Raw genomic sequence first — 26776 nt, forward strand, 5'->3', positions numbered from 1 at the left:
AGAAGGCTCCCGTCATTCTTGGCAAACAAATCTTTTTAGGTTGTAGAATAAACTGTTAATGGTTTGTCTCTCAATCTCCCCCTTGATACCTCTATATGATAACATTTAACATGAGAACTTTCTGTGCAGGAATTCCAATCATTTTACAAACATGGCTGCAGTCACATGACTCAATGGTATATTAACTGGACAATAAGTGTACATAATAAAGTATACTAGCATTTAATAAATTCAGTCATACCTTGTATGATCAGCTACATTCATGAACAGGTTTTTAGTTTAATGTTTTAGGCACGTATACTGAAACGGATTGGGGGTGATGCGGCAAGTTACGTCACCTGTAATTCTATTGCGATCACGGAAGTTAATGCGTAGCGTTAACCTTATGTGGAACTGTACCCCTTTCTGTGATTGGATGGCATATATATATACACAAACGTAGGGTCCGGCACTCCAAATAATGGCAGCAATAGGCGGTCGGTGCCTCCACAACTCGGCAAGAGCGAATATAGACAGTGGTGGTGTGGCACTCACGACTCTTACTCAGATACATAAACGGTATGCCACATACCGTTTATGTATCTGAGTAAGAGTCGTGAGTGCCACACCACCACTGTGTGTGTGTGTATATATATATATATATATATATATATATATATATATATATATATATATATATAGAAGGGTGGTGGGGCAGCACTTCCAAACTAGAAAACATATACTGGCTCCGGTGCCAAGCTTTTAAGATACCGCGGTATCCAGACAGAGTTGCCAGGTAAGCGGCACCCGGAGACTGATCAATGAGGTAAACCAAACGTTTTCGAAGTTTATTCACTTCTTCATCAGGATGCCTCCTGATGAAGAAGTGAATAAACTTCGAAAACGTTTGATCCCATCCACGTTTGGTTTACCTCATTGATCAGTGTCCGGGTGCCGCTTACCTGGCAACTATATATATATATATATATATATATATATATATATATATATATATATATATATATATATATATATATGGAGCAGGTTGCCCTCACATTAAGCTTACCATCTCCTAGATGCCTGGTTAATGATGTCTAATTATCTGTATACACTGCATTGAGGCTTTATGGGGAAAATATATTAAGGACCTTAGAGCCTATAATGTACAAGCAACCAATGACCACAACAAGCGTTTAGGTGACAAGTAACCCTTTAAATACAACAAAATGTTTTTTAGGGTATAAATATTACTTTTCCTTAATGTACCTGGAATATAGTCGGCACTGTGCTCGGCAGTTTAGAAATAGAATTGTAATTTATATGCTGTGTTCCATATTACTGCTTACACCCCTCCCTAATTAAAGCAGTGCTACATGTTTTCTGTTGAGTCCTATTTATTTAATTGTTTTGAATAATAATTCATAGACTGGTCATTTACAGACTGGGTTTGAAAAATGACAGTTAGGCTGGGTACACACTATGGCTGATATCCTATTAGCCGGAATCACTGGAGGGTAATAGCCCCCCAAACAACTGAGCTCCTGCTTCTTTAGAATACTTTGAATTCCTGATTTAGTTGACATAAAATGCGTCCAGGTCATTTAATTGTCAGGGGCCATATGTAAAAAAAAAAAGTTTTACAAATTGTCCTGCTGCAGCAGTTCCATGCTCCGGGGGCTGCTGCTGAATAGGACTGACAGTCTCCCGCTGCTGTTGATTAAGAGTAATTTTGTGAGAACTACCGACCTCTCGCAAGAATTCCCCTGCACTTGACTCCCGGCAAAGCCACCAGGCGGGTGGGTGGGTGGTCAGGCCGGCCATTCAGACTGGCTACGGGGACCGCATACGGCCCCCGGGCCTGAGGTTCCCCACCCCTGGGGTAAACCAAATGCATTTTATAGAATCTTTACTGCACACATTGTTTCTCCATCCTGTGTGATAGGTATGGCAGGCTTAAGCATAATGCCATCATCTAGTGATGGTTGTACCTGCTGACCCATCACTTCATCTTGAAGGTATATTGTTCCCTTTACAGAACCGTTTCTGTAAATACTTCTAGGTTAACTTACAGTGTTGCATTTGATTAATTAGGATTCATTCCTAAACTTACTGTTAATATGCTCATCCTTCCATTAGATTTACTCACTTAGGATTGTTGGGTGACCAATCAACCTTCATGAATGAATAGATGAGCAGACACTCAGCTATACAGTACAATTTACTTGTACATCTTTCAGGATTTGCTCAAGGCTTGTGGAACATCCAGAAGATGGAACAGTTTCTTAGCACAAAACCTTGAACCTTCAATAGCCAAGACTGTGTGGAGGGTATTTGGCTGTTCTTCATTTCCTCCAAACATTGCATTTCCCTTTTATAGTAAACTGTCCCACTTTCATCTGCTCTGTCCACAGAACACATTTCCTGTAGCCCTCTGGATCCTTGGCTGTAGATCAGTAGTTTATTTTTTAGTTCCTTCCATACACATCCGATACTATCCTGAGAGTTAATTCATTAAGATTGTTTCAGTACCTATTCTTTGCTAACCTCACAGTGTATTCTGTATCTGTGTTTGAGTGATTTGTATTTGTTAGATTGCCCAGCTACTACAGTAACTGGTGTTTTGAACATTCTACATTTACATGGTGCCTGCCTAGATAAGTAATGAGAACTGATGCCATGAAGAACAACATACCCGTTATCTTACGCGAAGAGGTGTGGATGGAATGTTCTGTTCCTTATTAAAAAAAAAAAAAAAGTGTGGTGCTGGGTTGACCCATCCCACATGGAGGTGTGTCAGCATCACAAGTAAGATACCGCTCCTCCTCCATGGCAGTGGCCAGGAGCAATAAGGGTATGCAAGTAACATTGAATGATGGACCTCTCACACTGAGCCACTAACTCTGCATATTGTCCAGACAACACAGGCCATGGCTTGGCGAGTAAGGGTCAACCCATTGCATGGCCCCTGGGGATTCATCCCTGGCCGTGACCTGAATATTCTGCGTCTGAAAGGTGGAACCTGGTTTAAGCAGAGAAAAGGAGCGGATTAGGGGATCAGGAAAGTTAGCAGCCTCCCTGATGTGATGCAGCAGATGGGCTCAGCCGCCCGGCCACAGCCTGATGAACACAAAATGGAAATGGAGTCTGTGATAAATCACACTTATGCTGAGCCCCAGCACTGGCATCACTGCCCAGCACTGGCATCACTGCCCAACACTCCGCACAAGTAGCCACCACGTATCTGATGGAGCTGGTACCTACTGAATGTGCCAAGTGACTGGAGTGGTCTCTGCAGCTGGCACCACAGTCTCCAACTCCAAGTTTTGCCATCTTACCCTGAGCCACCCCATCACTGGGCAGCTGGCCTAGCTCCCTACCTAAGTCGGCACAAAAAAAATGGTGATGCACACTCTGTGGAGCCAGAGCAACCTGCTGGGGGAGAAGAGGAGTACACTGGGGAGAGAAGCCAGATCATCCCTGCCTTCTGTGCTAGCATCAAGGTAGGGGCGCAGTATTATCTGCCTTGGAAAGGCTCAAGTTTGTTTAGGACACGAGATTGGTGCTAAAGAAGGTCATGAACCGATCATGACTGTGGCAGGAGCTGCTAGTCTCCAACATGGTAAGGACAGCGGTGCTCAATCTCTATTGCCACCTCCTTGATACTGGACTTTGATTACTCATTTAATATAGCTAATACTGTCAGTTCGCACACGTATCCAACTAAATCACAATGCAGATTGTAGTAGAACATCTTATGTAGCCAGATTACTAGGAGAGTAAATAGCACGCACAAGGGAGAAAAGGAGGGACTTTATGGTGTAACACGATAGCCCAAATTATAGACCTCATAATAAATGTGCTCATTATCAAATAAAAAGTCATTGTAATGTGCAATTTGTTTGACGAGGCTATGGAGTACGAGCACTTAGATAAGTCAGGATAATGCAGAAATATATACATCTAGTCTGCACACACTGTCACCACAGGATGGTGGCAGTCACACATACATACTACTCATGTTCTTAGCATGTAGCTGACAAAATTGTCACCCATCACATTCCATGTTAGCACCATGCTCTAAGGGGACCGCAACCGCATGTGACGTAAAGAGACAGTAACACTTTTTTTTACGAATAACTTTGACGGCATGGTTTGTCTGCCTGTAAGTATGGCAGCATCTGTTGGTTTGCACAGGTCACCTCTTGGCTCCCTAGCACACACACAAGCACTGGGTACAATCGGACAACTCCCATCTTGTACTACTACCGTCTATGTACGCCCAGCATGACTTTAGTGATGAAGTTAACAATGGCTGATGCTGGCTGTTCTGGGTCCAGTTCAGCGAAGAGGTGGCAGACGTTCTCTGCTGCGCTGCCAGCTTTCCGGGCCACAAAACCAAACACCCTGCAGAGCACAGATCACATTTAGCAATACGTTATACATCAATATTCAGGCTGAGCATGAAGATGTACAGTAGTAAGTCACTGGGTTATGATATAAAGGGTCAACAGTCAAAAGGCGGACATTATGTAGGTTGACACTAAATGGTCAACACGCACAATGTCAACACAGGCAAAAGGTCGACATGGAAATGGTTGGACATGTCATTAGTTTTTCATGTATACCACTTTGCTCGCCATGCTTCGGGGCAAGGTTTACCATCCACAAAAACGCCAATCGGGATTGGTTACGTATGATTCTTTGCATACCGTAAAGGTGTCTCTGATACGCTGAAACACTGTATTCCGTATACGGGAGACTCATCCTGTATAACTCGGTCATATTCAATGTTTAAGATGAATCCTGTACTATTTTTGCTAATGGAACGGTAGGCATTAATCTAGGGCGGCCTTCAGTCCAATTGAACATATTTCCCATGTTTATTCCCATCCCGATCACCACAATCTTCCCCATCATGGTTCTCATTGTCTCATTCACGCTCTCACCCCTCTTCAAACACGGTGCAGTCAGAATCCCAGTGGTCACAATTAGGGTTAGCCACTACCAAGGGGATGGTTAGGCCAGGCCAGGGAAGTGGTGGGTTATGGTTAAAATGCTTACCAGGCTCAGTCCATATTCTGGCCATTGGGATCCTGACTGCCGGTATGCCATTTCCATCCCACTTAAACAATTTCCATTAGTCCACATTTAGGGCCCAATTCAGACCCACTCGGTCTCCTGCGAATTCGGTGCAAGGACCGATGTTGCGGGTCTGCGCATGTGTATGGGCAAAAATACGGATGTGCAGACCCACCATGCACATGCCCTCAGCAAGTATTATACTGATGAGGCGTTTGCACAGACAGGGGTGGTAAGGGGGCGGATAGTGGGCTGAACCCTGGGAATGCCAAGCATTTCCTAGGAAAGCCCCAAAAAACGGGAAAACCCAAAGAACCCTGGGCATCCCCATTTGAACGAAGGCGTGTCGAAGCCTGCTCGGAGAGGGCGGCTGACGTCACATGACGTCAAGGCCGCCCAAATTTGGCCATGTCAGTGACCAATAAAAGACAATCCTGACTGACTTATTTGTGAACAGGCAAAAAATAATAATTTAATGGTCGTTGACCCTCGAATGATTTTCCGCTCGTGCAGCTGCATGTGACTGGATGTGTAAGTGTACACATTCATTTACAAGAAACCACGGCCATTCATTCAGGGAGGGGGGTAGGCGTTTACTCGCTCAGCGGGCGGTATTTACCTGTTCCTTAGGCTTCAAGTGATGCAGCCTAGCGAACAGATCTGAACTAGGCCCTTGGCAGGAGCTCTGGCAATAGGGCATCGCAGCTCTTATACGGTAAATCAGTTTTATACTTGCAGCAGAATGGATTCTGAAAACGCAGGTCAGCAGAAATTGATGATTGGCGATCTGCCGGGGAATCATCAAAAACGCTGCAGGTCGGAAATCCCCGGCTCAACAATCCCAATTATTTCTTGGTTGGAATCGGCGAGTCCAGTATTTGCAACATGTTGGATTCCCTTAACCCCTGGACCCCGGCATGGACAGAATGGAGACCTGGCCCCATACCTGCCCGAACTGCAGCACGCACGCCATACAACATGGGATATAATGTGACTTATTTAATAACATGGAGCAAAAGAGCACGCATACATACTTTGATGTTGTCCTATCTGCATTGGTCCACCTGCAATGAAATGAAATAATGGTAAGGCAGATGCTACAGTGTGAGCTGTCTAATAGAAGCCGCCCCTTGTGATGAATGTGGTACCTGCGATCCTGGGGGTCAGCGCTGCAGAATGTAACACTGGACACCGGATAATGTCGCCTGAAGAACAGCCTGTTGCGAAACACAAATGTATTACACCAATGCATGGACATCTAAGTGGTGCACTGTGGAGATAAGCAGCCGCTTGCTCACTCACTTGCGCTGGCTGTCAGTCAGTGTGATACCCTGGTCAGACACCTTGAAATGGACAGTAGTTGCAGTAGACCTAGGTGGAGTCAAGATAGCGCTGGAAGCTTTGGAAATTGCTTGTGGTCCTGTCAGAGATTCAGTATCCACAGAGCCAAGGTATAGGACACAACAGGCTGGAAGTGGAGATATGCAGATAGACAGAAGATACAATTGTAATACCCCAGTTATGTAGGAGCAGAACATGCATTAACCAGGGACCTGTATCTGCCAGTAATGGAGCATGGGCTGTTCAGCTTATGGACATGAGCATGTTGATAGTAAATAAGAAGTAATGTAGCCTTATTCACTTTAGCACCAATTTCCCAATAACCAATCAGGTGTCAGAGCCTGCACACACACTACATACTTGGATGAAGAAGTATGAACATCATTCAACTACCATATTACTGATCAGCCCCATACTGTCCAATGTGTGCACTGTATCAGCAGCTAGTGGGTCTACACTTTACTGAGGGATCACACAACCGCCCCGAATCTCATCACAAGCCATACCCGCTCCTTGTCGCAGCAGGTCTGCCGCTGTGCTCATGTTTGTGGGAACGGCAACATCCAAATTCTGCTCGGTCAGATCTGTAGATGGTAGAGAAGACAGGAGGCTCGGTGTACAGCTAACTGCAACACTAACTACACGTTTCTATTCATTTACTAACAGAAAGTTTTTTATTTAACATATTTTATTGAAGAGCAGCGAATTATATCACACCGTATAACAGTGTGTAAATATTGTAAAGGAAACAAATGAGGACAGAGGATGACATACAATCAGCAATAAAGCTTATGGGGAAATCCATTGTGACAAACAGAAAGCACTAGCACACAAAGGGTACATTACATCTATATAGTAACTAATAGACAGGTCATGCATAATAATTTGTCTCGAAGGGTAATGTGTAATATTATTAGAACCGTTTGTAATCATTTCAAAATGATACCATGTAGTCCGAGAAACTGCGATTCGTAGTGAGGTTTTAATAGAGGGGGACAAGGATCTAACATAAGACAACCATATACTATTTGGCATTTTTATCTTTGTCCAGGGACCTCTCTAGCCAAACCATCTGAAATAAGTGGGAGATTCCAGGTAAAAGCAAAAGGTATTGTTAATGTATTAGAGTGTATTGCCCACTCAGGCGTAAGAACCACAACAATACTATAAGTGTTTTGCACATACTGGGCTACTGTTACCCATGCAGTGATACAGGTCTGCCCCTAGAGATGCACACTTAAAGCAATTTGGGTCTGTAGATGCACCAATCAGGAGCCTTCATTGGTGTGTAAAATACGCCCTACGCAAAAGCGTATATTGCATTTCCATTTACGATGCGGCTACTCAATTTTTGTTTATACGAACAAAAGCGGACAGTATGGACTGAAGAGGCGGATCAGGCATCAGGTAAATCAATAGTCCATTGTGCCGTTCCAGTTCGCAAATCATCTAATCGAAGTTGGTGTTTTATATGTAAATATAACAGAGAGGTAGTACATGGCCTGTTAGTAGCATGGCGAGTCATCACATCCAGGCCAGCTGTAGAACCTTTATCTGTCAGTTTCACTAATATAGTAGAGGTATCATTTCTTATTTGATTGTAAACAAATATGGGAATGTGTAAATCAATGTACTTCTCACATAAATTCTGATAGGAAAGTACTGTGAAACCACCCGTGTCCAAGACATGTAATAATAACCTACGGCCTCCTGCAGACCATGAGTGAACTAGTAGGCTATTTTGTGACAAAGGGGCATGTGTCCCATTGTTATAATGTATTGCGTTATGAGAAGATGGTCCCAATCTAGCGCGGAAAACCTCCATGCAGCACACGTAGAGGTCAGTAAAGGATTACCTGAAATAGGCAGGAAATCGGAAGGCCTCATTTATTTATTTACAGTTTTTTATATAGCGCAGCAGATTCCGTTGCGCTTTACAATAGTAGACAGTGATAGAACAAACTGGGTAACAACAGACAGGCATGGAGGTAGGAGGGCCCTGCTGCAAGCTTACAATCTATAGGGATGTAGTAGACTAGTTAACAGGACAAAAAGCTTGTTCTAAGAGCGGCCAGAACATAACTACTTATACAATGGAGTACAAAAGGCGTGGAAACGATACCATAGATCTGTGACATCTACCAAATTTATGACAACGGTAAACACCACCATGATTTAAAATCTGTTACTATGCGAGTAACTATAGGTGGGAAATTGATAGTGTATAGATCAGTTGGGTGGATAGGTATAGTAAGACCCAGATAAACCAATGACGAATCTGCCCACAGGAATGGAAAAGTATCAGACCAGCCTAATTCCGCCTTTGTATGACAAGCCAATGCTTTAGTTTTAGATTTGTTTATTATAAATCCCGATAACTGTTCAAAATCCGATAATAATTGCACCACCCCAGGAACCACCAGTGTCAGAGTCACAATGTTAAGGGGTCAATCCCTGGGTCTGACCTTGCTTGGACCAAGGTCAGTGTTTTACATTAGACAAGCCAGGAGTAAATGAAGGGGGTTATTCTGGTTGATTCGCACCCTTGTGAGTCACCAGAACCCACCCTGCGAATGGCGATACGCCTGCTCCCCCCCCTCGCAGCCTGTGGGTGAACACCCACATCATTCGATGGTCACAGAACGTCAGGAGGAAGTGGGTGGGCAGCTGACATCTGGTGATGTTAGCTGCCCGCCCCTGGCACTGACGTCACAGCCCGATTACCATGGGAACGCCCATGAAACAATGGGTGTTCCCATGGGTGCGAATATCCGCCACCAGCCGCAGCCTTGGGTGTGTGCACCCGAAGAACAATCTGTTCGCCATGGCCGCACGTACCTGGCGTATGCGTAAGTGGAGATGTAAACTATCAGCTTCTGTCATCTTTCAAACTCAGCCTGTAACATGGCAGTTAGGAGCTGAACAACTGGTACTTTATATCAATGTATCTCTCTAAAGCTAATAAAAGAGACCCCTGATTACATTACCAAGTATTTACTCACCTTTGTCAGGGACACGCAATCTGCAGGGGAGCGAGAGGGGGGTGACAGAGTGCTGAGACACCAATGCAGACAGGCTCCCTAGACACATGAACAGAAAGACACGTCATTCCTTAACCCATTCTTAGTTACCCCCTATACATTAGTTGTTCGGGCTACACCAAATGCTAGCTCTCTCTCTCTCTGGGCCTTATTCTAGTTCACTCTGACAACATTCTTCTTAGATGGACAAAACCATGTGCACTGCAGGTGGGGCAGATGTTACTTGTGCAGAGAGAATTAGATTTGGGTGGTGTTTTACTTCAAAGTGAGATCTATATTGCAGTGTAAAAATAAAGCAGTCAGTATTTTCCCTGCACAGAAACAAAATAACTCACACAAATCTAATTCTCTCTGTACATTTTACATCTGCCCCCCTGCAGTGCACATGGTTTTGTCCATCTAAGAAGGATTTTGTCAGAGAGTGAGCTAGAATAAAGCCCTGTGTTCCAAAGGGAGCCAAAGATAAGAAAACCTCAGTGGACCGCAATGATAAATAAAGTCACAAGTTGACATGTGGTCTCTTGCATGATGATCTGTGTATCACCACAAACCATCAGGAGAATGTGGACAGCTCCCAAGAGATCCTCATGTGTTCTATCACATTGCGCTCTGTGTGAGAGCTCTTGTGTGGACGAGACAGGTTAAGAATTACTGCAACAAAAATATTTACTATGTCCTGTTAAGATACTCTGCCAGCGCTGTCATTAAGAGCCTGCTGGTAATAATGTTGCTGATGGAAGGGGTAAACTCTAGGTCAGGCATGTCCAACATGCGGCCCTCCATCTGTTGTGAAACTACACGTCCCATCATGCCTTGCCACAGTTTTGCTATTAGGGAATGCTAAAACTATGGCAAGGCATGCTGGGATGTGTAGTTTCACAACAGCTGGAGGGCCGCAGGTTGGACATGGCTGCTCCGGGTGATGCCTAGAGAACAATCCATGTGTTAGGGGGGAAATGTACAGTACGATGAATAGAGTCTACATAATGACTCTACATAGGGTTGTTTACTATGATGGGATCAATGCAGTGCTGCCAGTCGCTGAGGTATGGGGGGTGCATAGATGTAATCAGTCGTAAGGGGCGGGCCTGCTGTTAAGGGGCCTAATTCATGTTGGCTTAATTAGCAGCGGTCGTTTGCTTCTTAGCGAGCACCTTAATGCTAGCCTGCCGGACGGCCACCCCCCCTGGCGCCAAAGTCCCTTCCCTGCCATTCGAGGAGATGTGTTCGCTAACACATCTTCTTGCACGTGGCTGCTTGCAGGAAAAATCATTTGATGGTCGCCGACCATCGAATGATTTATCCTGCCAGTCTAAACTGACTGTTATTTCCTCCGCAGATCGTCGAATACGGGTCGGGCGCTGACGTCATATGAGCCACCTGCTTGCGTTCCAAGGGGAACACCCAGCGTTTTCATAGCGACGCCAATAAAATGCTGGGCGTTCCCCTGCTCCGAGTCGGTATCCGCCGCTCTCCCTCCCCTACTCGTGCGAACGCCTCTGGTGAGTGTGATACTCGCCCAGGTCTGCAAATGCACAAACCCCCCACCATCGGAACGGGGCCGAATATGGCCTCATCCGATCACTGTTGATTCACCCCCAAAGTACCAAGAACGGTTGTGGATGAGAATCCTGCTCGTGTATTCACTAAAATGCCCTGCAATTCACAGATACAATATATTATCCTAATGCAGCCATATGCACTGCTGTCTATGTTACAATATACAGTATTGCATCTCACTACATGCTCTGTGACTGAGTATTATTCTGTCTGGAGTGGAAGACCTCAACAATGATTTGTACCAACATCTGTCTGAGCCACAAAAACCTCATCAAACCAGAGAACCGGGAATGGAGAGCAAGAACACAGAGCGGCCCACGCAGACATGACTGGGAAACATGAGGCCAGACAGAAAACCTCTGCAGCCCAAAGAGTTATGACTGGGCAGCACAGTCTACACCACTGAAACTGGGGTTCTCTTATTCATGTTTTGCAGACCGCTAGAAGTGATTCATTAGTGCACACAGACCTCAAAGGGATAAATCAGCGGAAAGAACTAGTGGATTAGGCTAATGCACAGTTCTTAATGTAAGTCCGCTAGTAAAAGAGGCAGATAGGGAAAGCTGGGTATTATTTTATCACAGTAAGGGTGAGCCTTCCATAAGATTCTAATGGTCATTAAAAAGAAAAAAGGCTTTTCATTCCTGCATCCGCTACGTTTGTCATTTTTGTAATCAAGTTATCTAGCCGCTCCTATTTCTGGGGCCCCATGTACCATTATTTGTCCTGTCTACCGTGTTTCCCCGATAAGACACTGTCTTATTTTTTTTTTCAGTCCCAAAAAACACCATAGGGCTTATTTTCGGGGTAGGGCTTATTTTAGCCCCTCAGTCCTGATTATATCCACATCATGCCCCTCAATCATCTTATACTTTAACCACAACTGCCGCTTAACTTTCCTTCTGCGATTTTCAGCCACTCAGCCTTCCTGCCGCCGCTCAGTCACTCCGCTCCCGTCTGTGTACAGACACCGCTCAGTCCTTGAGGTGCGCAGTGACGTCACATGCGCAATGCATCCCTTAGACCTCTGAGGCTTCAGCGGTACCAGGGCTGCTACCATAGCAGCAGCATCCATTTCATGCCTCAGGGGGTGGAGCTGGAAGTTTGGCGCAGGGACTGGGCAAAATGGGGATTTAGCTAGGGCTTATATTGGACTGTTGTCCAGAAATAAGGGTAGGGCTTATTATCGGGAAAACAGGGTAGTAGTTCCATGAAAATAACAGTCCAGTAACAGTCAGTTTGCAGAAGTCAGGCACACTGGAATTGTTATGCACAGAGGGGTAGATGTATGAAGCAGTGATAAGGGAGAAGAAGTGATAAAGTGCCTGGTACTTTATTACCGGCCAATCAGCTATTAACTGTCCCTTTTTAAACCCAGCCTGTAACTTACTTTATCACTTCTCGTGCCTAATCACTGCTTCATACATCTACCCCAGAGTTTCTCAAACTTGGTCTTCAAGACTCCACGCAGTTTAGGTTTTCCAAGTCGCCCGTGGATTTTCAAAATGTGACATTGCTCCTGCGGGTGACCTGCAAAACATGGCCTGTGTGGGCCTGAGGATGCCCCCCCCCCCACACACTTTCACCTGATGACATTACTCATTAGTGTGTCCACAGTACAAAATTACTTAATACTCCCAATGCTCATTCGTTGGGATTATATAGTTATCACTTAAAGATTTTTCTATAAACTCAGAAACAATCTGTTCCCACCTTTAGGTGATAGTTAAAATGTGAAAGCCTCTGAATAGACAATTGAAAGCAAGAGGAAGTTGTTCAAAATGGACAATAGACAACTTTTCATTAAAGCTGGGTACCCACTGGGCGATATACCGTCCAACTGGGCGACTCAAACTGGCACATCGATCAGTGTGTATGCATGATATGTGTGCTCCCGCAGCCACTTGTGACCACGCTATATTTGGCACATGTTTCAGGTTTGCTTACCGAGCATCTGAGACGCTGCCCCGCCGACTACCCCCGTCGCTGCCACGGATTTCCCTCGGTACCATGCGAGGGGATGTGTAACGAGAACACACCCCCTTGCATGCCTCCGCTGTAGAAGAAATAATTTGCTGGTCGCTGAATATCGAATTATTACTCCTGCCTTCAAAAATAGCAGTCAGTGAAAACTAATTTTTATTCGTGTGCACCTGGGACGTCAGCCACTCGCCCCTGGCAGGCATCAGCCCGCCTACGTAGCCATGGGAACACCCAGCGTTTTCACGGGGACGCCCATTTCAAGTGCTGCAAATCAAACCTAGCTGCATATGCATTATACATTAATGAAGGATTGAACAATGAACGTTCCGTCCTTTATTAACATCACTTTGGTGTGTACGGATTACCTGGCTGACGGGGATGTCAAAAGGACTCCCTGTCCCTTCAGTGTGTACCCAGCTTTACTCTACAATACTAAATAGATTTCCAAATTCTGGCTTACCAAAGTGGGGTTCAATTGGGGAACCTTTAATTTTCACCCCTTTGGGACCTGTCTCGATCAGGAAATGACGAACCAGCTGCTCTGCAGGATCTACAAGAAGAAACCCTCTGTGTTACATGATGTGTACTGCAGTATAAACGTCACTGCGGGGAGTAGGGGTGACAAAATATATGAATGAATATAATAAAAAAATACCTCTGCATGGCTGTGTCTGCACATTAGGAGGAGGACTGGAGACTTTCAGTGCCAACCCATAGGCCCCTCGGAAAGAGTTGCTGTCACGGATTAGGAAAGAACCCGGTTCTGCAGCTCTTAGTAGCGCAATAGCTGAGAGCAAATATAGATTGAAGTAATTGTTCATTTAGATTTGAAATGGTTTTGACTTACACTCTATAATATTGCAAAAACAAACCCCAAATACAGTTGTTTACTTTTCTGATAAACTAATTGTGCCATAAAACTGGTCTAAACTCAATCCAAATGGATTGTGAGAATATTGGGATAATGATGCAATATAGATCCTCAACAATTAGAAAAAGAAAAGCCCACAGATATTTTTGGTGATGGAAAACGTTATTTGGCAACCCTGGAACATTGGTGGTGTGGTAGGAGGGCAAGTTCTATTGTATTCTCTGAATTAGAGAGGGATTTATGGAACACAGAGGTTTGGTTAGTTGACATATAAATGAAACATCCAACTCCCTATAAGACGGGTTACTTTTAGTAATATACATAACAGATATACATGATGCATTCATTACCTTGCTCTCGAGAAATGTTTGGCCTATACCAAAACTTTGAGGAATCCTGCACAAAGTTGCTAACTGGAGGAGAGTCCTGTTGTACGTCTGAATATTGGAAGACACAAAGTCACACATTAATGCATCCAAAAATAGTTTGACAAAGTCATACCATTACCAGCAGTGTTCCTTAAACCAACCTTTGGTTGAGGAGGGTGATCTGTCTTCCCTTAAATCATTGGATCTCCCAAGAGTCCCGGACTTGTCTCCATTAGCAGGAGTGTGGCACTTTTCGGGCAACATCGGTGGCTGAGCACTTGGAGGACAAGGGCTTCCTGAATAATAGGCAGTGCTGATGGGAAATAGTGGTGTGGGGGAGGGTGACTGGAGCTCGCCCTGACTGCCCATTGGTGAGAGTGGAGGACTGGTTGGGACTTCCATACCATGGGGGGTTATAGGGGTGTCAGTTAGGGATATAGTGATACTTCTCCTCTGTGGTAGAACAGGATTAGACATCGGAGCTAGTTGTTGGGGGTAGCTGGTCCCAGTGTTTGCACTGTATTGGTCAGTAGCGGAAGTAGATGTCTCACTGGGCGCAGAAACGGCTTTTATTGATGGCTGCCTTGACACTTGTTCCGCTGTCCTCGTGGTTGGACTTACAGGCATCTGTGGTGCAACCTTTGATACATGGGATGGGGAGGAAGACTGCAATGTGACCGAATTTCCTTCGGAAGTTGTAGAAGCAACACTAGAAATCGTGGCCCCAGGCCTATAATATGAAAAATATTATTACCATTAATTGTGTTTTTATTGGTCATGATTTCAAATATGTTTATAGAGGTTGTGGGAGAAATACATTATGGCCAAATAATTAATGTGGTTAATAAGCCTCATTTGTTATAACCAGTCACAAATCTAGAAATAACACTCCCCAACTCTGGATCACACAATTCCAGACAGCGGCTCCTTCATCAGACAGAAATGTTTGGAGAAGTTTCAAAGCACAGAAGCGGACAGACCGACAGAACGTGGCGGTACAGCGACCATTATTTACCAGACATCCTTATCTACTTCTTCTTATGTCATGGCAAATAAGGAAAATTCAATATACAGTTTTCAACTTTCTAGGGGTCATCTCCAAAACCATAAGCTTGGTTGCGTAATGCTATAATTGTCATGTGACATGGCCCATCTATGAATACACCCTTTATGTAGAGAAGGACATTAATAAGCATCTGCAATTTATAGAATTTTTTTACATTATGATAGAAAATCACAGATGAAAGCGTGCGCTGAGATTTGACTGAAAGGTTACTGTCTGGCTTCCTGTCTGTAGCGGGGGGGGGGGGCACAACATTTTTCTCTTCGCTAAAGGACTTCGTGGAAAACACACCTCGCTAACACATTTGTAGCTTCCAGGCAAATGCTATACAGAAAAGAGTGCATTATTAGATGCAATAGTATGGACTTTGAAGTGACATTACTGTATATTTCGTTTCATCATGCCCATTCCAGCTAAACCAGTAAACTCAGAGGCCCAAGCATAAAAGGATGTGGGGTGCGGCACAATTGCACCAATGTACAGTAGGCACTAGATTAAAGTGGTAGCATCCACTGCATCACGCAAGCTATTACACTTGGGCCAGACGTTTTATTATGAAGCCAATTACAAAATCTGTAATGGAGGTGTGCGCTCACCTATGCAGCAGGTCCATATAGACAATAATTATATTGGGCAATGGCATATCTTGTGGATAGTGAATCTGTCTAGAGCTCAGCTGGCTACACATGTATTTGGACCAATCTGACAATCTACACATGTAGCCAAGTGATGCTCTGAGGGCAAGTAGGAGGATCAGCCCCTGTTTGGCCATCGTTACCATCTTTCCAGGAAACCAAATTACTACATTTTCTCTGTTCACAGCCAATGGTCAACCAATAATGGGGCAGATGTATGAATGTTTCTATGAACGTTATAAAAAAACCCCGAAATGTTAGAGTGACAATATCCCAAGTACAATTTGCAGTGATAATTCTAGTAAGGTGCTCGGTATTCATGTACCCTCTACTTGTCCTCTATTGTAACTGGAATTCACTGTCTTGCTTATTCGTTTATGTACTCTGTACTTGGGTGCTGCGGATCCCTTGTGGCACCATATAAATAAAGGGTAATAATAATGTTGCCACTGCTAAATTCCATTTTGCTACTTCACACCTTAACACATAGGGGTATATTCAATGCTTTTTGCTCGCTGTGACAGCTCGCACGGTCAGTATTCAACTGACCCCCTTGCACGTGCCATTTCCACCTCGCTGGGTTTTTACAGCGACGTGGAAACGGCATGTGTGCATGCTAAAACAGCGAGGCTCGCAGTTAAATGCTCAGTCATCTGACAGTGAGGATTTCCACGGAACATTGAATACGGTGAGCAGCCGTTGCGGGGGTTAATCGGCGAGGGTCGATTGTTTTCGGCGATCCCCACCGTTTAACGCCCTCGCTGGCCGCATTGAATACGGCATATACTGTAGACTCACCTGTCCGTGCTGGCAGTGCTGGGTGGCTGCGCGGAGTTGTGTGCATACACCGGCCTGTAGTTTGGTACAGCTGGACTCTGGTTGCAGGGATTTCTGAGTGTCTGTAGGGAAGCGGTCTGTATATGCACTGTGCTGTGCGTTTGGGGGTTCTGCTTGTGAATAGGACTGTGTAAAGCTAGAGAAGGCATCTGTGTTCGCACTGTGCTGTGAACTTGCCCATTGCTGTCTGCGTGCACCAGCGGACTCTGCATTTGCCCAGTATTGTTTCCTTGTATAAAGTGGGTATCTGAGCAGGCCGGACTGTGTAAATGGACTGAAGTCTGCTTAGGGACATTTGCCTGTGTAAGTGCACTATGGTTGGGCACAACTGTGGTTGGCTGAGCTGCAGGACTGTGTGAATTCACAGGTGAACATGAGTGGGCACTTGGGCTTTGTGTTTGCACAACAGATGAGGTCTGCGTTGCAGAATTTTGTGACTGCAGAGGCACATGTGGGCTTGGGCCTAGCGCTTGCCCGGTACTGGTTACCAATCTTTCGCTTGCCGAGGGAACAGGAGATAGTGGATGTGTGAAGCCCTGTGTGTGCACAATACTGTTTTTATGCACATTCTGCTCCTGTGCCACTCTGTTGCTATGTGCTACTTGTGTAAGCGTGTTCTGTATCTGCTCTGAGTTCTGGGACTGTACGGGAGGACAATTTCTTTGCACAAAGCCATTTACCTGTGTAACAGGGGGCTGTGTGTGCACTTGGCTATGGAAATGCACATGTGCACGTGGGGGGCTGGGCTTTTGCTGTACAGAGGGATTTTGCGGCTGTGTTGCATGGTCTGATTGTAACGGCCTATGTGGTGGGGAAGAACTTGAGTGCCTAAGAATACTAATCTGAGTTTGAACAGCTGTATTTTGTGTATGGATAGGATTGTGTTGTGCCTGTGATGGCTGGCAGTATGTATTTATGGGGGTACTAGCATGCATGGGGCTCTGAGGGTAAGCAAAGTTATCTGTTTGCGCTGTGTTCTGTCCATGTGTATTTGTGTGGATGTGGCCATTTGCTGGGTTGTTGGTGTGCAGCGGGTTTTGTGCGTGAACAACAGAGTTTGGGTGTGTAATAGAGGATAAGCTGGTTGCAGGTGCTGCAGCTGAGGGCTTTTGCGGCTGGAATAACGGAGCATTTCTTTGCACACAGTGGTCAGTGAAATCTGCAAGAAGAAGGACAGTCAGAAGCAAGCACATCAGTGTTACGAATTATGATGTGGTAAGTCATGTACTCAAATCTTATATTAGCAAGAACACAGATGGGTCATTCCGTGTCAAATCAACACACTTTGTGTTACAATTTTACCTCACAAGTTCACAATTTTGTTTAAACTTGGTACATGGAGAGTATATATGTAGGCTAAGAACATTTTGTGTATATATCTCATGCCGGTTCCAAATTATGGCTATGTACAATTTTCAAAGATCGGTCAAAAACACACAAGCATAGGTTCCTGTTGACTGACTAATAATAAGTATTTATATTCAACATGATTTATATAATTAAACTAAACTAATGAAGTCAACAAATTCATTATGACCTGTTACTACTTGTAATACACCTGTCTTTTTTTTTTTTAATAAACTACCTTGCTTTTTTTTTTTGTCAAAAACTTTTTGAGATAATCACAATCCAAAATTTTAATTTGAATAAGGTTTTCCTTATAAAGCCTATTGTGGAATGACCCATAAAGGAGGCAGCCATTTTGTGGGCTGAACTATCATTCATGAAAATGCATCAGATACTTTTAGCCTCAAAACTCAGTGAATTCACTAGATCTTGTAAAAAAGAATTAAATAAAAAAATAAAACCTAATTTACTAAAGGGCAGCACTGATGTCCTCATGGTGATCTCCTTATTCATTGAAATGGTTGATGAGAATTTTTATTAATGCAGATTAAATTATGCAGTGCGTATCTCTTCAGATTTTCTCCTGCTCACAACCGCTAGCACACTTTTGGGGGAGATGTGGGTGGTGAGTAGGCAAGTGGACCCATCCACCCAAGTGCCGGAGTGTTTTGCTGTGCATACCTTCTAAGTTACAGTAGGTCCACCATGTGTAGGTGAGTTGCATGCCTTTCTGTTCAACTACTGACTGGTGTCTCACTAACCTGTAGCACCTGTTCCATGCAGTTCATTCTCTTCTCATAATAATCTCCTCAGATGAAACACTTTAGGAAAATTCTTTCCGTGAGTATATCACATCTGGCATAATGTACTTAAATGAATATTATGGAATGCGTAGGGTCTGCAAGTTTAGAGGCTTTCGAGTGTCTCCGAGTCATTGCTGTGGAGATCACACCAAACAAACTCGAGTGCAGCCTTGACTGGGTAATGTTATCCAGGGTGGGAGCTGGAGGAGGTTTCAAAAAGTGTTCTATAATTTTTGCCCATAGGACTTGTAAATGATCCTGGCAGCTCCAGAATGAGTCATTACATTCTCAAATAAATGGGTTGTGGACTTGTCAGCCCAGAGAAGCATGTGGGAATAAAATGGAGTTTTCTACAGTAAATTTCATAGACTTCTATTAGAGGTTGTGTTTAATAAACCATGTATGTAAACACGAAGGCCCCGATTCTGGTTCATATGCCCCCCCCTGCATGTTCCAACAGGGGAGCTATGTTTAGCAACTGCGCATGCACAAACTTTTATGCGCATGTGCAGCTGCTTTGTGCGAGCAGGCATGCTCAGGCTCGTTTGCACCTAGCAGTGTGGACGGGGAGAGTGGGCCAGCGGCGAGAGGTAGCGCCCATGGGAACGCCAAGAATTTCATGGGCGTCCACATGAAAACACTGGGCATTCCCATGCTAATGTGGCCGTGAAGCTGACGTCAGCGGATGTCAGCTGCCGCCTTCTTCCTGTACAGGGACACCACAGATCTAAAACACCACAAAGATGTCTAAGGTCTGCGAGCGCTGTACAAATCATTCAATGGTCGGTGACCATCGAATGATTTCCCCCCCGCATGCAAGGCTGCGAATGGATGTTTATGCTAATGGATGTTTATGCTAAACATCCATTCGCATGTGTGCAGGGAAATCGTTGCACGAGGGGGTAGGAGGGAGCGGGTATCCGTACGGGCATCGTTTAAATTCACAGCTTTCTGGGTCAATTAGAATAACAAACAGGTGTGGATTGGATTGGCTCACAGTCTAGGTCGACAGCCAAAAGGTCGACATTGTCTCAAAAGGCCGACATGCACAATGTAAGTATGCAAGCAGCAACCAATCAGCTTCTCTCATTTTATAATATATTCAATAAATGAAGGATAGAAGCCGATTGGTTGCCATGGGCAACTTCCACAGTTTCTCTCTCTCGAAGGTTTGATGCATCTGCATCTAATACATAATTCTACCCAAAGTCATAGATTCAGTTTTGGGTGGAATATCCGAACTACAAAGTCTTCAAGGTAATATACCATGTGTTCAGTATATACTGCGAGTACATGGGCCATGGGAGATGTTGGAATGCACACCACAATTTAACATATAATAAGAGTTGCCATCATGCTGAGACTCGCAGTTCCATTAATAAAAACAGTAAATACAGATGCACTATAGTACTAAACATTGCTAATAACAAGAATGACAATAAACTCTGCAATATAACAAACAGTAAAATTAAGGTGGTTAGCATAAGTTTGGCCAAAATACGGGCTCACCAACTGTTATCAGTTGACTTCATCTGGGGGTCCCCAACACTAAGGTTCAAGTACAGGGCAAAGGACCCCCAGGTCAGCACAAGCCAGCCACCCCCCCAAGACATTGCATCAGTGAGAGGTTAGTGCAGGGCTCGACAAATACAGGTGACCAGATTCTGCTTCCTGGTGACCAGATTTTTTTGCCGGTAAAGAGGAAGCAGAATCTGGTCGTTCTGAGTATTTTACCCTGTTCTGGATCATCAGCCTTTGTTGTGGAGAGGAACTACTGCAGCAGCGGCACCGCCTGCAGAGACCCGAGGGCTGTGTCGGTAGCACACGTCCAAGGGCCACAGATATGGCATCGGTAGTGCCCCATCTTTAGTGCCCCTGGACCCAGGAATGGAGATGGCGGCACCACCTTTCGCTCAGTTTGAGGACTGGCAGTACTTTACGAGTTCAGTCCTCAACGGCATGGACAAGGCGAACTCCAATCCAACACACCAGTAGCAGCAGGGAGAAGCGGTGCGCTGTTCCAGGGAGCAGCGGTAGGCGGTGCTATGGAAGTAGCAGTGTCTGGCAGCAGGTGGCGCAGATCGAAGCAGTGGTGGCAGACACTGGGGAGATGAAGAGCCCGCTGCCAGTGAACAGGAGGCCTGCTGGTAAGAATGACACCAGTGACCTCTTTTCTTCCACCTCACCCCGTCGCCCCCTCATTCTGTAACCTCACCCTGTCACCTTGACCTATGTCAAGTGACCCTGTCACCACAACTGTCACTCTTGCCCCAATCACCTTCCCCCTCTCGCCTCCTGTCACCTCTCCCACCCTTTGGGTGAGTTATGGTGCCCATACATGGTACATGTTGTACTGCGTGAGGCAATGCATTCTCCTGTGCATCCCACGTACAAAAAGTATGTGCAGCCTGTACTTTTTGAACTAGATCGCATCACATCTAGTTCAAAACACACAGTGCTGTAGCGCATTCATTTTGAACTAGATGTGATGCGATCTAAATAAAACCCTTAAGCCGCCCATACACGCTCCGATCCCGGCGTGCGTTCTGTGCTTAACTAGCACGCATCGCATTGTATGCCTTGTGCATGCAATACGATGCAATGCAAAGCTAGTACAAAAAGTATGTGCAGCACATAATTTTTGTACTGGACGATGAGGTGCCGCGGGAGCGCGCACCTCGAAGCACACATCGCACCGCCTGGATCGGTGCGTGTTTGGGCACCTTTAGTTTCTCTGGCTCCTACATTTTCATCCTAGCTCATAGATTTAAAGTAGGGTTACATAGGTGAGAAGTAATAATTAGAATGTTAAAAGGTGTTACATGTGTCTTCTTCGCATCTGCCGCAGCATGGCTCATTCTAATTGCTTCTTTACTAAACAAGACACCAGATGTACTAAGCTTCAAAAAAGTGATAAAACAGAGACACAAAGTAGCAGCCAATCAGCTCCTAACGTTTTTCTCACTTTTCAAGCTTAGTACACCTAGCCCAGGGAGTGGAGCATGCAGTGAACCAGCCCGTCAACCATAGGGCTGCTCAGAAGTCTGTTGGTGACCAATGTGCACCCAATGCTGTATCTCCATATGCAAGCAGTGAATCAGATTTGCCAGCGGTGGATGTCTCTATACAAAAGACAGTGGCTGTAGCATTTGTACATATTCTCAGATCCCCTGCATATAAGGAGGCAGCAGCAACACTATTACCATCCACCACTTCTGAATCCTGCCGTTGAGTGTCCAGCAAGTTGACAATTGTACTCTGTGCTGGCCTTGCTACCAAACATGTGACAAATGGACCAAGTAAAATTTGGGTGCCCGGAGAATCTTAAGAATGCCACTGATCGTTCTGTGGCGGCTTACCACCAGGACCAGGGAGAGTGCTTGGGGTGGCTGGTGGAGGATTTCTAAGCTACAAGTTGCCGTTCCATATGTTTGCCTCTTTCTTGTTGCTAGAGGAAAGAGCAACAGAAAGCTATATGGCTGTGTACTGTATATATAGATCAGTCATACACCAGCCACCTATTAGAAGTTTGATTCATATACTATCAATGCAGCTTTACTGTGCATGCTAGAAAAAAACAGATAATGGGCCTCCGGAGAATAACCCAGAACCCCCCCACCAAAGGTTTCAGTAATGTCATCAATGTGCACCCACAGTTCTATGAAGGGAGTCTTGGAGTAACCAAAAGAGACAAACTTTCCCCCAGGGACCAAATGCCCAAGGCACAACTGTATTGGGTATGATCCGGGCAGCATCATAATTCCGCCTCACCACCCATTACCCACTACCAGACCCTGTGGGGCCATATACATAGAAGATAATAATGTAATACTAATGTAAAGAGGACAACAAATTCTATTGCAATCTACACTTTGATAAAGTTGCAATCATATTTAAATATCCCCAATTCCTGTATTTCCCTATTTATACCAGGCATTATTCTGAAGCTGAAGAAACCCATCCAAATGTGGCATCAGCTGACCTGTGGGGGCCTCAGGATGGGACTTATGCTAGTGCCTGTAGGTGGACTGTGAAATATACCATTACTACACTGGGGGGGGGGGGGGGGGGGGGGGGAGCACGATTTACATATAGGAAATGAACGTGTATAGGTTTTGTGGCCAATCAGTATTTATGCGCACGATGCCATAAAACGCATATTTTTCTTATGATTCATGATTAAGTGCGTCTAGCAGCTTTGGTAATTAAAAACCCACTAGCAGTGACTAAACCCATTATACAGTCTGCTAAAGTAGAGTGACTCTAGGGTCCTGTAGATTATCCTCAGCCACAAGGTTTGGCTGGGCAACATGCGCTGAACCAAGATTTCAGAATCCATGCCAGACTGTTATGCAGCCCACTACTGGCAATCTACAGGAGTTTCTGTCATCGCTCCAAAGGGAACAAGAGCTGCACTGATATTGTAGTGGAGAAATAAACGGTAGATGGTTTGGCAAACACTTACGCTTGGAACAGAAATGTCTAACTGTACATGGGAAAAGTGAAGAGAGGAAATTTCCAGCAGTCATTTTCGTTGGTTTATGGAGTAAATGAGTAAGTTGCTGATTCACCATAGATTCCCCCTTTAATGCTGGTCCCTATTACAGCTAAATGGAGTGATTTTCCTCTTCCTTTCTCCCTACTATGCAGAATTGATATTTACATGACCTTCTCAGAGAATCTGGACAGACTCCCACATATACTATTTCTTCTATATTTCCCCCTATAGATGAGACATTATACCACTTGCTTACTATGCATTTTTCCACTCTGGGAGAAGCCTGGAGAGGAGATTCAGTTAGGCTGCAACACAGGGCATTTGAAACACACTAGTCCCCGCCCTCTTGTGGGGAAATTGTTGAGATTGGTTCAAAATGTATAGGGGTGGTGCCAAAATGATGCCTTTCCATAGAGACGCATCACTAGGTCCTGTTCCATACTCAAGGAGATCAGGATTCCCTACATGAATATCCCGTCTTCACTAGGAAGTGGGCAGGATGCAGGAGGGGTGGCCACTCCTCCGATGTTGTGGCGGATTACCCGAAAAATCAGATGTCTCCCACGAGATTAGGGAGAGTAGGCAGGTATGTTATATATCACTGTCCAGAACTGTTCCCCCAGTTTATTTATTGTGGGGTTGATTCACAGTTAGCAGCAAAGAAAAAAAAAAGCACCTGTAAAAATCATTCTGGCATGCAGGGTAAATACTGGCTGCTCTTGCATGTAGCCCACAAATTCTGGGCAAATTTAGTTTTATGTGCAATTTAGACTTTAGCAAGAACATGCTCCTCTTAACTGTAATGAGAATAATTAAAAGTTGTGTGCGTGTCTCCATTTGGGCACCCATTAGAACTGACAAGCCTTAAAGCACCAGGTTTAGCCATATCTAAACCCAACTACAGCCGTGGTTAGGGGCCCAAAAATGAACTTTGCACACATTTCTTATCACACCTCAGGAGGCTCCAAGAAGAAAATGTCACCCCCGCAGATAACAGGAGGATAAACAGAGCAACAACTGAATTTCTCTCCCTGGTGGCAGCTGTGTAGGAAAACAATTGAATCACACCCTAAACATTTTTACATTTGTATCTCTGACCATCCCGCAGTGCAACACGGGTTTAACATAGTGCCAAAGGGCCTTATTCTAGTTCACTCTTTCTGACAAAATCCTTCTTAGATGGACAAAACCATGTGCACTGCAGGGGGGCAGATGTAAATGTGCAGAGAGAATTAGATTTGGGTGAGTTATTTTGTTTCTGTGCAGGGTAAATACTGGCTGCTTTATTTTTACACTGCAATATAGATCTCACTTTGAAGTAAAACCCCCACCCAAATCTAATTCTCTCTGCACAAGTAACATCTACCCCACCTGCAGTGCACATGGTTTTGTCCATCTAAGAAGGATTTTGTCAGAAAGAGTGAACCAAAATAACCCCCAATGTGTGTATTTATTTAGCTTTGCTTCCCGAGGCTCATTTGTCATTTACACCCTATAACTCTAGCCTATACAAGATCTGCCTGCTTCCTTACATTCACCAAGGGGAACTTCATTTAATTATTTTTAGGATCACTGTGCACCCAGAAATTGCTTTGATAGAAACAAATGATTAATATGTACTGTATACTATTGTAACGTGTAAACGATTCACGTTACAATTGGGAACAAAATAGTAATTAAACAAAGCTGGGTGATAACAGGGGGATAAGAGGGTCCTGCTCACAAACGTACAATCTATAGTACAGAACAACCCATGTAGTATAAACTATAAAGTTTAATTGGTTGTGAGAATTCAAACTAGATTTTAGTCCAGGTTCTGCAGCATGTAACAGGCATTCCCAACCATGGTCCTCAAGGCACACCAACAGTGCAGGTTTTAAGGAGCCCATACACGCTCTGTTTTGCTGCGGCTCCGTTTTGTACTATGCGATGCGCTCTCCCGCGCATCTCATAGTACAGTACAAAAAGTATGTGCTGCACATACTTTTTGTACTTGGTTTACATTGCATGCACAAGCAATGCGATGCGATGCGTACTTTAACGGAGTGTGTATGGGCTCCTTTAGAGATATCCAGGCTTCAGCACAGGTGGTTTAATCAGAATCCCTCAGATACTAATTAAGTCACCTGTGCTGAAGCCTGGATATCTACAAAATCTGCACTGTTGGTGTGCCTTGAGAACCGTGGTTGGGAATGCCTGATGTAACAGGTTCGTGGATAGTGTGTGATCTGGATGCCAAGCACTGCTAAACCTGTTCTTTACTTTCTCTTAGCGGGTGTGGATGATTAGGTCTACAGCAACTAGGTCAACAAGCATTGTGTCGACAGGCAGCAAGGTCGACATGGTTCAAGGTCGACAGAACATTAGGTCGACACAAGCATTAGGTTGACATGGGCAAGGTCAACAGTCAAAACGTCGACATGGGGTTTTTCACTGCTTTTTGACCCGAATGTCAACACTGTCGACATGGACACAGTTTAAAGTGCATTGCTCGCTATGCTTTGGGCATGGTGTCTCTACGCTCAGCACACTATTTCATTCTCACACCACGCCCTAGTGCAGGGCTGGGCAACACCGGCCCTCCAGATGTTGATGAACTACACTTCCCAGCATGCCTTGCATCAGTTTCAGCATGGCCACATAGCAAAACTAATGCAAAGCGTCCTGGGATGTGTAGTTCATTAACATCTGGAGGGCCGGTGTTGCACAGCCCTGCCCTAGTGGATGGTAGGGCATGAAATACCACCTGTCAGTAATTGTCAGCTCAAAAAACAGTGTCGACATTTTGACATGTCGACCTTGCCCATGTCGACCTAATGACCTGTTCACCTAAATCCATGTCAACCATGACTCATGTTGACCTAAACCCCTGTCGACCTTGTTGCCTGTTGACCTAGTGGTGTCGACCTAGTTGCTGTAGACCTGGGGTAGCCAACCCTAGTCCTCGAGAGCTACCAACAGTGCATGTTTTGCAGGTCTCCTCACAGAATCACAAGTGAGCTAATTAGCTCTATCTGTGTATCTTTTAAAATGTGTCAGTGATTAATGAGTGCAGCTGTGCAGCAGCTAGGTTGTCTGGAAAATGTGAACTGTTGGTAGCTCTCGAGGGCTAGGGTTGGCTACCACTGCTGTAGACCATGTGGCCCTCCAGATGTTTTGAAACTACACGTTCCATCATGCATTGCCACATTTTTTTCCTATAAGAGCATGCCAAAACTGTCAGGGCATGCTGGGACATGTAGTTCCAAAACATTAGGAGAGCCACAGGTTGAAGACCTGTGCTGTAGACCTTATGACCATAGCCCCTCTTAGCACTTCATTGTTTCCTAAAAGCAATATTTCCTCACTTCTTGGAACTGGTCATTTACATT

General features: G+C 44.7%; 1 protein-coding gene across 4 annotated transcripts in view; it reads right to left on the reverse strand.

Moving 5' to 3' along the window:
* Positions 1 to 954: 954 nt before the first annotated feature.
* The window catches only part of TNS2 (tensin 2), a 135633-nt gene continuing 109811 nt past the window's right edge, over positions 955 to 26776 (reverse strand). For all 4 annotated transcript variants that reach the window (XM_083169625.1, XM_083169627.1, XM_083169628.1 and 1 more), the window contains 11 exons: positions 16719 to 17916; positions 14384 to 14952; positions 14205 to 14291; positions 13639 to 13770; positions 13444 to 13533; positions 9402 to 9479; positions 6906 to 6983; positions 6361 to 6526; positions 6207 to 6275; positions 6093 to 6122; positions 955 to 4383 (listed from right to left, as the gene is read on the reverse strand). In XM_083169625.1, coding sequence (XP_083025751.1) covers positions 4242 to 4383; positions 6093 to 6122; positions 6207 to 6275; positions 6361 to 6526; positions 6906 to 6983; positions 9402 to 9479; positions 13444 to 13533; positions 13639 to 13770; positions 14205 to 14291; positions 14384 to 14952; positions 16719 to 17916 — 2639 coding nt within the window. In that variant the 3' untranslated portion in view covers positions 955 to 4241. The remainder of the gene's footprint in view (positions 4384 to 6092; positions 6123 to 6206; positions 6276 to 6360; positions 6527 to 6905; positions 6984 to 9401; positions 9480 to 13443; positions 13534 to 13638; positions 13771 to 14204; positions 14292 to 14383; positions 14953 to 16718; positions 17917 to 26776) is intronic.

This window comes from Crinia signifera, chromosome 2 (assembly GCF_055691185.1).
Source record: "Crinia signifera chromosome 2, ASM5569118v1, whole genome shotgun sequence".
Classification (NCBI taxonomy): Eukaryota; Metazoa; Chordata; class Amphibia; order Anura; family Myobatrachidae; genus Crinia; species Crinia signifera.